The sequence below is a fragment of the Salvelinus alpinus genome, chromosome 27, assembly GCF_045679555.1.
Source record: "Salvelinus alpinus chromosome 27, SLU_Salpinus.1, whole genome shotgun sequence".
Taxonomy (NCBI): Eukaryota; Metazoa; Chordata; class Actinopteri; order Salmoniformes; family Salmonidae; genus Salvelinus; species Salvelinus alpinus.
The window spans coordinates 39022784-39038676 of record NC_092112.1 but is presented as its reverse complement, the minus strand read 5'-3'; the positions used below and the strand labels follow the sequence as shown (position 1 = coordinate 39038676).

The 15893-nt window shown below is 45.3% G+C and overlaps 1 protein-coding gene across 2 annotated transcripts in view; it reads right to left on the bottom strand.

Annotated features, from left to right (window-relative positions):
* LOC139556528 (leucine-rich repeat and fibronectin type-III domain-containing protein 2-like) overlaps nucleotides 1-15893 on the bottom strand; it is a 246877-nt gene that overhangs the window by 13098 nt on the left and 217886 nt on the right. For both annotated transcript variants that reach the window (XM_071370585.1, XM_071370586.1), the window contains one exon: nucleotides 9099-10495. In XM_071370585.1, the coding sequence (XP_071226686.1) occupies nucleotides 9099-10474 (1376 nt within the window). In that variant the 5' untranslated portion in view covers nucleotides 10475-10495. The remainder of the gene's footprint in view (nucleotides 1-9098; nucleotides 10496-15893) is intronic.

Sequence of the window (15893 nt, the reverse complement as noted above, 5' to 3'; positions counted from 1 at the left end):
TCCACAAAGTACGATCTTTGTCCCCATGTGCAGTTGCAAACCGTAGTCTGGCTTTTTTATGTCCGTTTTGGAGTGGTGGCTTCTTCCTTGCTGAGCGGCCTTTCAGGTTATGTCAATATAGGACTAATTTTACTGTGGATATAGATACTTTTGTATCTATATACTTTTGTACCTGTTTCCTCCAGCATCTTCATAAGGTCCTTTGCTGTTGTTCAGGGATGGATTTGCACTTTTCGCACCAAAGTACGTTCATCTCTAGGAGACAGAATGCGTATCCTTCCCGAGCGGTATGACGGCTGTGTGGTCCCATGGTGTTTATACTTGCGTACTCTTGTTTGTATAGATGAATGTGGTACCTTCAGGCGTTTGGAAATTGCTCCCAAAGATGAACCAGACTTGTGGAGGTCTACAAATTTTTTCTGAGGTCTTGGCTGACTTCTTTTGATGTCAAGAAAAGAGGCACTGAGTTTGAAGGTAGGCCTTGAAATACATCCACAGGTACACTTCCAATTGACTCAAATGACTAGAATTGCATTATATGCATTTATAAAAAAGAAAATTTGGGACCCGCAAATAAAACGTGCATGCAATGCTCTACTATAAAGCAGATTTATTTTCACCGCCTGATTGTAATAATGAGGTAGGCCTAATTTGATGGTAATCATTGTTTTGGGTTAATTCAATGAAGGGGGAAGGTGCTGCCATTTGTTTCAAGTACAAGGGGAGAGTCATGTGAACGTTACAGACCCTGGTCCCTTAGGCTATTCATATCTTAAATTTTTTCACCCCTTCTTCGTGGTGTCCAATTGGTAGATCCGGGAGAGGCGAAGGTCGAGAGCCATGTGTCCTCCGAAACACAACCCTGCCAAGCCACACTGCTTCTCGACACACTGCTCATTTAACCCAGAAGCCAGCCGCACCAATGTGTTGGAGGAAACACCATCCAACTGACGACCGAAGTCAGCTTGGAGTCGCCCGGCCCGCCACAAAGAGTCGCTAGAGCACGATGAGACAAGGACATCCCGGCCGGCCGAACCCTCCCCTCATGGGTCTCCCGGTCACGGCCGGCTGTGACACAGCCTGGGATCAAAGCTGAGTCTGTAGTGACGACTCAGCACTGCGATGCTGTGCCTTAGACCGCTGTGCCACTCGGGAATCCCAGGCTATTCAAATGTAAGAGAATCCTGCTATGAGCCCAGCAATACACAAAGTGTTCACAAATGGAGTTCCTAAATCCAAAGTTAATTTGATTTATTTGAATTGTTGAACCTTTATTTAATTAGAACAATTAAGAACAAATTATTATTTACAATGACTGTCTACCAAGAGGGAAACGCTCTCCTGCCAGGCTGGGGAAAAATAAAATAAATACATGTAGGATAAAACACACATCACGACCCCACTACACTACATAAAGAGAGACCTAATACAACAACACAACATGGCAGCAACACATGACAACACAGCATGGGAGCAACAGAACATGACAACACACCGTAGCAACACAACATGGCAGCAGCACAACATGGCAGCAGCACAAACATGGTACAAACATTGTTAGGCACAGACAACAGCATGAAGGGCAAAAAGGTAGAGATAACAATACATCATTCGAAGCAGCCACAAGTGTCAGTTATAGTGTCCATGATTGAGTCTTTGAATATAGAGAGAGAGATAAAACTGGCCAGTTTAAGTGTTTTTTGCAGCTCGTTCCAGTCGCTAGCTGCAGCGAACTGAAAAGAGGAGCGACCCAGGGACGTATGTGCTTTGGGAACCTTTAACAGAATGTGACTGGCAGAACGGGTATTGTATGTGGAGGATGAAGGGTTGCAGTAGGCATCTCAAATAGGGGGAGTGAGGCCTAATAGGGTTGTATAAATAAGCATCAACCAGTTGGTCTTGTGCCGAGTATACAAAGATGGCAAGTTTACAGAGGAGTATAAAGTGCTTCTACATCTGCATTGCTTGCTGTTTGGGGTTTTAGGCTGAGTTTCTGTATAAGCACTGTGTGACATCAGCTGATGTAAAAAGGGCTTTCTAAATAGATTTGATTTGATATAGAGTGCAGTGATGTGTCCTATAAGGAGCATTGGTGGCAAATCTGATGGCCGAATGGTAAAGAACATCTAGCCGCTCGAGAGCATCCTTACCTGCCAATCTATAAATTACGTCTCTGTAATCTAGCATCGGTAGGATGGCCATCTGAATCAGGGTTAGTTTGGCAGCTGGGGTGAAAGAGGAGCGATTACGATAGAGGAAACCAAGCCTAGATGTAACCTTAGCCTGCAGTTGAGCCTTGTTTTGGAGGTGTTTAGAGCAAGGTTAAGGGCAGAGAAAAAGTATTGGACTTTGTTGCTGAGTAAAGCTCAAATAATAAGATTCACAAGTTAATTAGCCAACATAAAATTCAGATCAGTCAAAATTCTGTGGTGTGTGTGTGTATGTACGTGTGTGCGTGTGTGCTCGATGCGAGCGAGCGAAAGCTCGAGAGAGAGGGGGAGTGTGGCTAGGGTACCTGTGCCAGACAGTGGGACACAGGCCAGGGCAGACAGGGCCCAGATCGTAAGGAGGTTTTGTAAGGAGGTTGAGTAGGGGAGGACGCGTTAAACCTTACCAGACTCGTGGTGGAGCAGATAAAAACATCCAAAGGGAAAAGCTGAATGAAAAACGTTGGGCGAAGACAAAACCAAGACGCCGGTAAAAATGCTAAATTCCAAAGCAAGATCAAACAGAAATTAAAGTAAAGAACGAAAAAGTAAACGCTGCAATGTATCAGCGGCGTACTTAGCCAGCAGTCATTCGTTAGGAAGGTATTCATCAGAACTGTTAAAAAGACGAATGTATCCATCTCTACCTCTGATTTCTGTCTGAAATGCACCATTAAAATGCAAATGCAGATCCCATCTCCCTCCCTTGAAAAAACTCTAAACCTCATGATCTGCCTGAATATTTCATTACGTTATGACTAACACAGGAAGTCATCCGTTCACTCGTACCCAAATCGGACACATTTTAAAAGACCACATTCTCAAGTATTAATGTCTTGGCCTAAGGATAGGTTCAACTTCAACAAACAGAACTATAAAATGGGTTCAGGGAAAGGCTCTAGATGGGCAAGAACCCCTTTTCTGTGTGTACTATGGGCTAATGCTTACATAACATACAGTAAAAAGAGTGGAGACAATTATCTTGACATTACATGATGTTGAGTACTATATGGCATGAGGCACATTAACCGTTTCTCACAGAGAGTGCTAATCAAAGTACCATGTTTCTTTGTGATACGTGAGCAGTGGAGCGTGGATACACACCACTCTCTTCAACTCCAGCTAATAGCCAATAATAGTGGCCCCAGGAGCTTGCTATCCTTTCTGAAGCACATCTCGAAGCCGAGGAGAAGCATAGGCATTAAATCACATGGCATGCGACAATCCAACCATTATATTGGGGGGCCTCATTGCAATTCAACTGAAATATCACTGAATGTCCCCGTCTGACACATAACTTCCATTACTATGTCCATATACACTCTTAGAAAAAAGGGCTCCAAAAGGGTTCTTTGGCTGTCCCCATAGGAGAACCCTTTTTGGTTCCAGGGAGAACTATTTTTGGTTCTATCTGGAACCAACAAGGTTCTTCAAAGGGTTCTCCTATGGAACCCTTTTAGGTTCTAGATAGCACCTTTTTGCCTAAGAGTGTATAGCACCTTCCTTGGCTGCTATCTCTGCCTCTAAAATCCTGATGGATAAACATAATGCCCTTAACATATTCATGACGATACATCCTCTGGGTATACAGCATATTATTTCTATCTTTCCCTAACCATATGGTAAATCAGTATACTGTTTGATTCTCTTCCAAGCCCTTTGTCAATTCTACATATTTTACCCTTGACGATTTAGGTTTGGCAGAGAAACGTGAAAACATGTATTATTTTGAGTGTCAGAGATTTGTGTTGAAGAGTAAGAAGGACTGTTTTTCTCACTTGCTGTTATCAAAATCAAATCAAATATTATTGGTCAAATGCGCCGAATATAACAGGTGTAGACTTTACAGGGAAACGCTTACTTATGAGCCCATTCCCAAAAAATGCAGAGTTCAAAAGTAGACAATGAATACCAGTACCGAGTCAATGTGCCGGAGTATGAGGTAGTTGAGGTATTTGTATTTGGTATTTATAGACACATGGTATTTATGGTATCTAGGTATCTATGGTATTTGACCCGTTCCTGTAGGTTCATGCTCTACAACATTCGCAGAGTACGACCCTGCCTCACGCAGGAAGCGGCGCAGGTCCTAATCCAGGCACTTGTCATCTCCCGTCTGGATTACTGCAACTCGCTGTTGGCTGGGCTCCCTGCCTGTGCCATTAAACCCCTACAACTCATCCAGAACGCCGCAGCCCGTCTGGTGTTCAACTTTCCCAAGTTCTCTCACGTCACCCCGCTCCTCCGCTCTCTCCACTGGCTTCCAGTTGAAGCTCGCATCCGCTACAAGACCATGGTGCTTGCCTACGGAGCTGTGAGGGGAACGGCACCTCCGTACCTTCAGGCTCTGATCAGGCCCTACACCCAAACAAGGGCACTGCGTTCATCCACCTCTGGCCTGCTCGCCTCCCTACCTCTGAGGAAGTACAGTTCCCGCTCAGCCCAGTCAAAACTGTTCGCTGCTCTGGCACCCCAATGGTGGAACAAACTCCCTCACGACGCCAGGTCAGCGGAGTCAATCACCACCTTCCGGAGACACCTGAAACCCCACCTCTTTAAGGAATACCTAGGATAGGATAAAGTAATCCTTCTAACCCCCCCCCCCTTAAAAGAGTTAGATGCACTATTGTAAAGTGGTTGTTCCACTGGATATCATAAGGTGAATGCACCAATTTGTAAGTCGCTCTGGATAAGAGCGTCTGCTAAATGACTTAAATGTAAATGTAAATATATTTTGATTAACTGTTCAGCAGTCTTATGGCTTGGGGGTAGAAGCTGTTCAGGTGCTTTTGGTCCCAGACTTTGGCGCTCCGGTATTGCTTGCCGAGTGGTAGCAGAAAGAACAGTCTATGACTTGGGTGGCTAGAGTCTTTGACAGTTTTTAAGGTCATCATCTGAAACGACTTAATATATAGGTCCTGGATGGCAGGGAGTTCGGCCCCATTGATGTACTGGGCCATACACATTACCCTCTGTAGCGCCTTGCAGTTGGATGCCGAGCAGTTGCCATGCCAAGTGATGATGCAGCCAGTCAAAATGCTCTCAATGTTGCAGCTGTAGAACTTTTTGTGGATCTGAGGGCCCATGCCAAATCAGTTCAGCCTCCTGAGGGGGATGAGGCGTTGTCATGCCCTCTTCACAACTGTGCTGGTGTGTTTAGACCATGATAGGTCCTTAGTGATGTGGACAGTGAGGAACTTGAAGCTCTTGACCCACTCCACTACAGCCCCGTCAATGTGAATTGTGGTGTGTTCAGCCCTCCGTTTCCTGTCGTCCACAATAAGCTCCTTTGTCTTGCCCGCGTTGAGGGAGAGGTTGTTGTCCTGGTACCACACTGACAGGTCTCTGACCTACTCCCTATAGGCTGTCTCATCATCATCGGTGATCAGGCCTACCACCATCGTGTCGTTTGCAAACGTAATGATGGTGTTTGAGTCGTGCACGGCCACACAGTCGTGGGTGAACAGGAAGTACAGGAGGGGACTGAGCACACACCCCTGTGGGGCCCCCATGTTGAGAGTCAGCGTGACAGATGTGTTGTTGCCTACCCTCACCACCTGGGGACGGCCCGTCAGGAAGTCCAGGATCCAGTTGCAGAGGGAGGTGTTCAGTCCCAGGTTTCTTAGCTTATTGATGAACTTGAAGGGCACTATGGTGTTGAATGATGAGTTGTAGTCAATAAACAGCATTCTCACATGGGTGTTCCTTTTGTCCAAGTGGGAAAGGGCAGTGCAATAGAGATTGCATCATCTGGGAATCTGTTGGGGCGGTATGCGAATTTCAGTGGGTCCAGGGTTTCTGGGATGATTGTGTTGATGTGAGTCATGACCAGACTTTCAAAGCATTTCATGGCTACAGATGTGAGTGCTACGGGGCAGTAGTCCTTTAGACATGTTACCTCGGCTTTCTTAGGCACAGGGACTATTGTTTTTGCTTGAAACATGTAGGTATTACAGACTGGGTCATAGAGAGGTTAAAAATGTCAATGAAGACACATCCTGGTAATCCATCTGGCCCTGCGTCCTTGTGAATGTAAACCTGTTTAAAGGTCTTACTCACATCGGCTATGTATCATACAGTCATCTGGAACAGCTGGTGCTCTCATACATGGTTCAATGTTGCTTGCCTCGAAGCGAGCATAGAAGGCATTTAGCTCGTCTTGTAGGCTCGCTGGGCAGCTCATGGCTGGGATTCACTTTGTAATCTGTGATAGTTTGCAAGCCTTGCCACATCCGACAAGTGTCAGAGCCGGTGTAGGATTCGATCTTAGTCCTGTATTGATGCTTTGCCTGTTTGATGGTTCGTCGGAGGGCGTAGCGGGATATCTTATAAGCATCCGGATTAGTGTCCTGGTTCTTGAAAGCGGTAGCTCTAGCCTTTAGCTCACTGCGGATGTTGCCCGTAATCCATGGATTTCTTTTTTGGGATATGTATGTATGGTCACTGTGGAGATAACGTTGTCGATGCACTTATTAATGAAGCTGGTGACTTATGTGGTAAACTCCTCAATGACATCGGATAAGTCCTGTATCTTAGCGTCCGCTTCATTAGACCACTTCCTTATTGAGTGTGTCACTGGTACTTCCTGTTTGAGTTTTTGCTTGTAAGCAGGAATCAGGAATATAGAGTTATGGTTCAATTTGCTGAATGGAGGGTGGGGGAGAGCTTTGGATGCATCTCTGTGAGTGGGTTAAAGGTGATCTAGAGTTTTTGTCCGTCTAGTTGCACAGGTGACATGCTGGTAGAAATGGGGTAAAACTGTCACACCCTGATTTGTTTCACCTGTCTTTGTGATTGTCTCCACCCCCCTCCATGTGTTGCCCATCTTCCCCATTATCCCCTGTATATTTATACCTGTGTTCTCTGTTTGTCTGTTGCCAGTTCATCTTGTTTGTTCAAGTCAACCAGCGTTTTGTGTCTCAGCTCCTGCTTTCTCCAGTCTCTCTTTTTCTCGCCCTCCTGGTTTTGACCCTTGCCTGTCCTGACTCCGAGCCCGCCTGCCTGACCACTCTGCCTGCCCCTGAGTCTGCCTGCCGACCTGTACCTTTGCCCCCCTCTGGATTACCAATCTCTGCCTTACCCTGACACTGAGCCTGCCTGCCACCCGGTACCGTTGCCCCACCTCTGGTTTACTGACCCCTGCCTGCCGTGATCTGTCTATTGCCTGCCCCTGTTGGAATATTAAACTACTGTTTATTCGACGTGTTCTGCATCTGGGTCTTACCTTCATACTTGATAAAAACTGATTTCAGATTTCTTGCATTAAAATCACCGGCCACTAGGAGCTCCGCCTCTGGATGAGCGTATTCTTGTTTGCATATGGCGGTATACAGCTTGTTGAGTGTGGTCTTAATGCCAGCATTAGTTTGTGAAAGATGAAAGCTCTCTTGGTAAATAGTATCGTCTACAGCTTATCAGGACGCATCGTATCTCAGCGAGCAGAACCTCGAGACATCCTTAATATTAGAGATTGCGCACCAGCAGTTGTTTACAAAGAGACACGCACATCACCTCCTGATCTTACCGGACTCTGCCATTCTGTCCTGCCGATACATAGAAAAGCCAGCTAGATGTATAGTATCCATGTCCATGTTTAGCCAAGACTCCGAGAAGCATAGGATATTACATTTCTTAATGTCCGAACGGTCCCTGTCCAGTTTATTCTCCAGCGATTGCACATTTGCCAATAGAACAGAGAATGTAGAGGCATTTTTTAAATTCTCCGCCGTATTCTCACCAGGGTGCCCGTGCGCCGGCATCTATAGAGCCGTCTTCACGTCCTTCGAGTGTCAGGGATTAGGGCCTCGTCCAGGATAATCACTATGTCTTTCGCCTCCTACTCATTGAAGTAGAAGTCCTCGTCCAAATCAAGGTTAGTGATCGCTGTTCTGATGTCCAGAAGCATAGGAAACGATGGCGGAAACATGATGTACGAAAAAAGTTAAGATCACCGCAAAAAAAGACCCAAAATAGCACAATTGGTCAGGAGCTCGGAAAACGGCTGCCATTCCCTCCTATTCGAAAAATGTTTTATTACACTGACAATAGGTTGCAAGATTTACACTATAATTTTAATCATCAATTCCACTGAAACAATTAATGTTCTAAACTAAAACGCTATAATAACGAACTGTAGTGGCAATGACTGAAAAAACGGATAACAGAGAAATAAAATAGAATATATAACGAAAGGGATACGTCTCTCGAGGCTCCAGCTGAAATGATCTGACTTTCTCAAGGTTTTAACAGAGTAACTGATTTAAATGGCATTAAGTAATTGGATTTCCTTTCTGGCTGGTTTCACAGTCGTTTGGAGATGTGCTACTTTACAATGTATCAGCTTCCAGTAATACATTTTCAGCCTCATCAAATAGCTCTGGATTGACAGAATATCCCCCCCATTGATTTTAGGGATGGAATTCTCTTGCTTATGGCCTACTAAGCATAAGCGAGCCGAACGCCACGCAGCGCTTAGCGAAAAAAGGCCGTGTAAAATTGGAGAGTGAGTTGTTTCGCTGTCGAACAATTCAACGGACAGACAAAAGCAATGGGTGATGGATGGATCACTTAGGATCGAGCTATATTAGCTCGATTATTAGGACAACTCGGTTTGAAAGGCTGAAAGTTCTGTACATGTAGCAGTGTTGTTGATGCTGTGCATTTTGTCTAGTGTAAAAGGCATTGTTTACTGTTTGGCACAATCCATCTATCTTTCCTGAAAGCTGAGAGACAAAACAAGTCACCTGGAGGGTTAAAACAACACTTGTATTGAGTGTCTCCTCCATACAATATATCACAACTTGTTATTTTGTTACCTCATAGATCAAAGCTATCGGTGTACCTTCTCATCTGAAAATGAATGAAACGTTTAAAAAAGTCTGCATTTGTTACCTGTAGATGAGGACTTCGTCGTCCGAACAGTTGTACTGGAGCTGAAACATTTTCACCTTGGGCGCTGCCTTGCTGACTGTCCACTTAACCAGAGCTGAAATGGCCGTCACCTCTGACACAGTGACCACTTTCTCAGGCGGGCTCTTAGGAACCCCCTTGCTGATCCTGGTGGTGCCTGTGATGTCTGAGAGGCGGGACTTGGGCTGCGAGGCTTGACTGGTGCCGTTGCTAAGGTGGGGCAGCTGGATGATTGACAGCTCCACAGAGGCGGTGGACTCTCCAGCCACGTTGGCAGCGATGCAGGTGAAGGTACCGTAGTCCTTGGAGGTGGTAATGAGGATTTCCAGGGTGCCGTTGCGGTAGACGGCGGTACGGGATGAGTTGCCAAGGAGACGGTCATCGGGGGCCATCCAGTGGATGGTAGGGGTGGGGTCTCCAACAGCCTCGCACCTCAGGCTGGCCGTCTGGCCCTCCAGCACCAGCATCCTGTGGGTGTGCTGAGTGATGAGTGGCGCCTCACACACAAACTCCTCCTCACTCACATACCAGAAGTAGCGCCCCTTCAGGCTGGGAGGGGAAGCGCAGGTCTCCAGGTCGTCGTCCCTCTCCAGCCGCCGCAACCACAGCACCTCGCAGTTACAGTGCAGGGGGTTTCCCCCGATGCTAAGGGACAGCTGAGGGGTGTAGGGCGTGGTCAACAGCACCAAATCCTGTGCCCTGGCGAAGATGGGGTCCGGGGGCAGCTTCTGCAGCCGGTTGGAGGTGAGATCCAGGCGAGCCAACCTTTCTAGATCAGTAAAGGTCCCCTCAGGGATAAAGTCCAGGAGGTTATGATCAAGACTCAACTGGTGGAGGGAGACCATCTGCTTGACTGAGTCCCAGGGCAGGCTCCTCAGGTTGTTGTAGGACAGATCCAGATCCTCCAGGGAGGGGGCCAGGTCTTCGAAGGTCCTGTCTGAGATGCGTCCCAGCTGGTTGTTGTTGACGATGAGGTGCTGCAGGTTAACCAGGCCCCTGAGATCCTCTGGACCCAGCTCCATGAGGCGGTTGTTGTCCAGGTGTAAGGAACGCAGGGTCTCCAGGTCGCCGAAGGAGAAGGGCTGGATGTAGCTGATGGTGTTGCGGCTGAGTGTCAGGTCCACCAGGTCGGTCATGTTGGCAAAGTCCTGCTGGGTGATACGGAGGATGTAGTTGCCACCCAGCCGGAGCTCCACAGTGCGCCGGTCGAGGTCCAACGGGACGAAGAGAAGGCCTTTGGAGGGGCACAGGGTCCCCAGGGACTCGGATAGGTTCTGGCAGACACAGTACTTAGGGCATGCATGGGCCATCATCACTGCGGTTCCCAGGACCAGCAGGCAACAGCGGATGTGGTCCATGGTAGAGTCACACAAAGGAACCTACACACAGAGAGAGAGAGAGTGAAGAGAAAAAACGAAGACACGATTAGTTATTTCATAGCTGGCACTTCTCATTTCACTATTGCTGTGGCAGACAATCATGAGCTCATGCTGCTGTAAACTATCTATGCGGGTCTCTGCCTAGAGCAGTGGGGTTTTGGGGCCTGTTGTTGACAGGCTCCCTGGGTAATCTTGATGTGTATTGATTGGACTGCATTTTGATCAAACTCAACAGCTGCCATCAAATCCACATGGATTAGAACTAGATTTGATCTGTTGTTTATGGCCGGATAGGAATGTATGTGGGTGGATGTGTGTGTGTACGTTTGTGTGGATGTGTGTGTGTGTGTGTGTGTGTGTGTGTGGGGGGGGGGGGGGATCTTTACAATAAATCTGTGAATCCTAATTAATCATTTAAAAAACAATATTAAGTCACTTATCTACTAACAGCTAGTCGTAGACAGTCATGCATAGAGGCAGATATAACCAAGTGTTGCTCCAGTGAGACATCAAAAGATTTATATTTACCATGTTCTATTTGCATTTTTGTCAAAATTAAGTTATAACTTTGTTCTGTTCAATGTTCTCCACCTACACCATATAAAACAAGTATGTGGACACCCCTTTAAATGAGTAGATTCGGCTATTTCAGCCACACCTGTTGCTGACAGGTGTATAAAACCGAGCACACAGCCATCTCCATAGACACACATTGGCAGTAGAATAGCCTTACTGAAGAGCTCAGCGACATTCAACGTTCCACTGTCATATGATGCCACCTTTCCAACAAGTCAAATTTCTGCTCTGCTAGAGCTGCCCCGGTTAACTGTAAATGCTGTTATTGTGAAGTGTACATGTTTAGGAGCAACAACGGCTCAGCTGGGAAGTGGTAGGCCACACAAGCTCACAGAATGAGGCCGCCAAGTGCTGAGGTGTGTAGAGCGTAAATATTCTGTCCTCAGTTGTAACACTCACTACCGAGTTCCAAAGCACCTCTGGAAGCAACGTCAGCACAATAACCACACACAATAACCACACGCAATGCCAAGCGTCGTGGTGAAAAGCTCTGCCGCCATTGGATTCTGGAGCAGCGGAAACAAGTTCTCTGGAGTGATGAATCACACTTCACCATTTGGCAGTCCGACAGACGAATCTGGGTTTGGCGGATGCCCCAATGCATAGCGGCAACTGTAAAGTTTGGTAGAGGAGGAATAATGGTCTGGGGCTATTTGTCATGGTTCGGGCTAGGCCCCTTAGTTCCAGTGAAGGGAAATCTTAACGTTACAGCACACAATGACATTCTAGAGGATTCTGTGCTTCCAACTTTGTGGCAACAGTTTGGGGAAAGCCTTGTCCTTTTTTAGCATGACAATGCCCCAGTGCACAAAGCGAGGTCCATACAGAAATCGAGATCGGTGTGGAAGAACTTGACTGGCTTGCACAGATCCCTTAGCTCAACCCCATCGAACACCTTTCTGATTAATTGGATTGTCGACTGCGAGCCAGGCCTAATCACCCAACATCAGTGACCGACCTCACTAATGCTCTTGTGGCTGAATGGAAGAAAATCCCTGCAATATTCCAACATCTAGTGGAAAGCCTTCCCAGAAGAGTGGAGAAGAGAGGGGTTGGGGGGGTTGGGGGGGTGTATATCGTACTCTAAATACCCCAAATCATGTTAAGTTCAAAAGAATGCAATATAAAAATAGCTGACACCAGTTAAACCGATGAGGGTTCTGAAATGTAATACCAATTATCTCAGAATCATCATTGAAAATAGAAAGTTATAGTCCCAAGCTCCCGATGTGTTATGTTGGTACAGTAAGTGTGGTAGCACACTACCATAATACACATCACTAATAACCTTTAGACATTTTTATTTATTTATTTAACTAGGCAAGTCAGTTAAGAAGAAATTCTTATTTTCAATGACGGCCTAGGAACTGCCTTGTTAACTGCCTTGTTCAGGGGCAGAACGACAGATCTGTACCTTGTCGGCTCGGGTCCAACGCTCTAACGCTCTAACCACTAGGCTACCCTGCTGCCTGAAGTACGAGTTACCATACCCAATCTCATGGATGAGTAACTCTGGAAAATCGGCTTTACATTTCTTAGCAACCCATATGGAACAATCTTCAGAGTTGATGGTGTCTTTTGAACAGTCCACAAGGTTAATTGAAGACCTCTTTGAGTGACGATCATTGTTTTTCTTGAGTGTGTTTGTAATTATATTTGTATTCTATTATATTTAGTAAATTGTGTGCATGCAGGGCTCCCTTGCGAAAGAGACCTTGTTCTCAATGGGACTGACTCCCTGTTGAAATAAAGGTAAAATGCATCCCACCTATAGGGGGCAGTGGCAGCTGGGACCAGGTAAGGAGCCGTCGGTATGCATAACAAGTCTGTGGTGTGCACAGGTGGAGGGAATTACCGAGCTAATCAGCTGAATGAGTGTGATCTCCCGACCCGCGGGGCTTTTGATTTGGTATCTTTCGTTTGACATGCCCTTTTGGAGTTTCATTTTCGTAGTATAATTTGTTTGTCACCAACTTAAACATCAACGACCCGCCTGTGCTACTTTCACGCTAATGCACACACCTAATCAGGATACAGAACAATTGTGCAAGCTTAGGTTGTCTAAACAGTTCCGCAACACATGTACAATTTGTCTAAAACACACTGCATTTATGACAGAGCCATTAATCATGGAAAAGGTTGCCCTTTAATGGCTCCTGTCGTTTATGGTCCTCTGAGGACACCGTAATGGTCCCTTTTGGGGAAGTCATGTGACACAGGTCAATTCCAATAATGGATATTTCACTCAGGTGGAGATAATACTGTAAACATAATGTATTCTTTGTGATCAGGGAATTCTGGGTAATAACTCAAGCCCAAAGCATTGGCGATGTCTATGACTTGCTTCATTAATCTTCCTCTTGTTAATCTTGATAATGTCAGCCACACACACATGCGGTCTACAAACATACACACACACACACATGATGCACGCAAGCGGGCACAAGCGCAAGTCTTCACACACACACATACAAGGCTGCTGATGGGACGATGACTCATAATAATGGCTTGAATGGAGTAAATGGAATGGTATCAAACACATGGAAACCACGTGTTGTATGTGTTTGATACCGTTCCATTTATTCTGTTCCAGCCGTTACTATGAGCCTGTCCTCCCCAATTAAGGTACCACCAGCTGCCTGTGACACACACATACACCTCTATGTCTACTCATCTATCAACATCCACACCCTCTTTCATCACACCGTGATGGACGTACCCTGTTTATCTAACAACATACAAGCCTAGTCTCTCTCTCTTTCTCTCTCTCTCTCTCTCTCTCTCTCTCTCTCTCTCTCTCTCTCTCTCTCTCTCTCTCTCGCCCTCTCTCACTCACTTACATACAGGTAACTGCCAAAATAAAGGAAACACCAACATGAAGTGTCTTAATAATGTGTTGGGCCACCACGAGACGCCAGAACAGATTCAATGAGCCTTGGCTTAGATTAAATGTTTGGAACTCTATTGGAGGGATATGACACCATGCTTCCAGGAGAAATGACATCATTTGGTATTTTGTTGATGGTGGTGGAAAACGCACTGTCAGGCGTTGCTCCAGAAATCTCTCATAAGTGTTCAATTGGGTTGAGATCTGGTGACTGAGACGGCCATGGCATATTGTTTACATCGTTGTCACGCTCACCAAACCGTTCAGTGACCACTCGTGCCCTGTGGCTGGGGGCATTGTCATCCTAGAAGAGACCACTCCCATCAGAATAGAGTTGTTTCACCATAGGTTAAAGTTGATCTCTCAGAATGACTGTGTGTTTATTGGTGTTTACCTCGCCCTCGAAGGGGTTGAGTGGACCTTAACCACGCACCCCTTTCAATATACTTTGTATCCCTCATTTACTCAAGTGTTTCATTTATTTTGGCAATTACCTGTATATTATCTTGCAAGGATTTCCATATAAAGTAGCGTATGCTATAAAGCAGTACATTCTTTTTGCATCAATCGATTTGAACCGCATGTGTATTTATATCGACTTACGGCATAATTCAAAAGACCTTTGGCAACACAAAGCATCTCTGGGGCTTTTGATCTCCAGAAAATGGAGGTGGCTAATCATTGGCCCGGTGAATAGAGAAACGGCAAAGCTGTAAGGATGGATAAGAGAGCACGCTTCACTTTAAAGCGGAAATCAGCAGTTGAAACAATAACAAATCCCCGCCCCTGTTTCAGTAAAAAGCTGAAGGATGGGTCTGGAGAAATGTAACCACTCTCAAATTCATAGACAGAGCTATGGATGCAAAGATTGACCATCCATGATATCACAATTATAGTTTGAACCATTTTTAAGGCTATATAGTGTTTGCTTACATTTACCTTGTTTACAAACATTGGAGTAAAATAAGTTTATAGTTTGGTTCTGATTGAGTCAGACAGTTGAACAAAACTCATGAGGCATTTATAAGTTATATTCTTCATGAATCAATAGGTATATTATCATTCATTCACAAGTCCAAAAATGGATGCAGCAACTGCAGATTGCACCTTATAATAAATAACTCCACATAATATAGAATTTATAATGGATTACTAAAATGTTTATTCATATTGATCATTACGCCATTCATAAATGTTTAATATAGGTCCATATGAACCATTTACTAATATTTATTTAAGTATTTTTGCGTGGCCTCATCTAGTGTGGGCTGTTTATGCCGCCCCTAAACAGGGGTGGCAGGTAGCATAATGGTTAGAGCGTTGGGCCAGTAACTGAAAGGTTGCTAGATCGAATCCCTGAGCTGACAAGGTAGAAATCTGTCGTTCTGTCCCTGAACAAGGCAGTAACCCACTGCTCCTAGGCTGTCATTGTAAACAAGAATTTGTTCTTAACTGACTTGCCTAGTTAAATGAAGGTAAAAAATATAAATAAATACTATTACAAAAAATGGAGTGACCAGTGTAATTTCTCACAAAAAGATGGACATGCCATTCGTAGCAGTACCTGATGCTCCTTAAGATCTAAAAATAGACTTTAACATATCAATGGTAAAAGAATAAGCACACAAAACAGGATGTTTAAGGAAACTTTTGATTCACAAAAACTGTTGTGAGACACCTGAAACCCCACCTCTTTAAGGAATACCTAGGATAGGATAAAGTAATCCTTCTAACCCTCCCCCCCCCCTTAGAGTTAGATGCACTATTGTAAAGTGGTTGTTCCACTGGACATCATAAGGTGAATGCACCAACTTGTAAGTCGCTCTGGATAAGAGCGTCTGCTAAATGACTTAAATGTAATGTAAATGTTGTGAAAGAACTGCTGAAAAGACTTGTTGCAATTTGAAGTTTTTTTGCTAATGAATGTGATTGTAA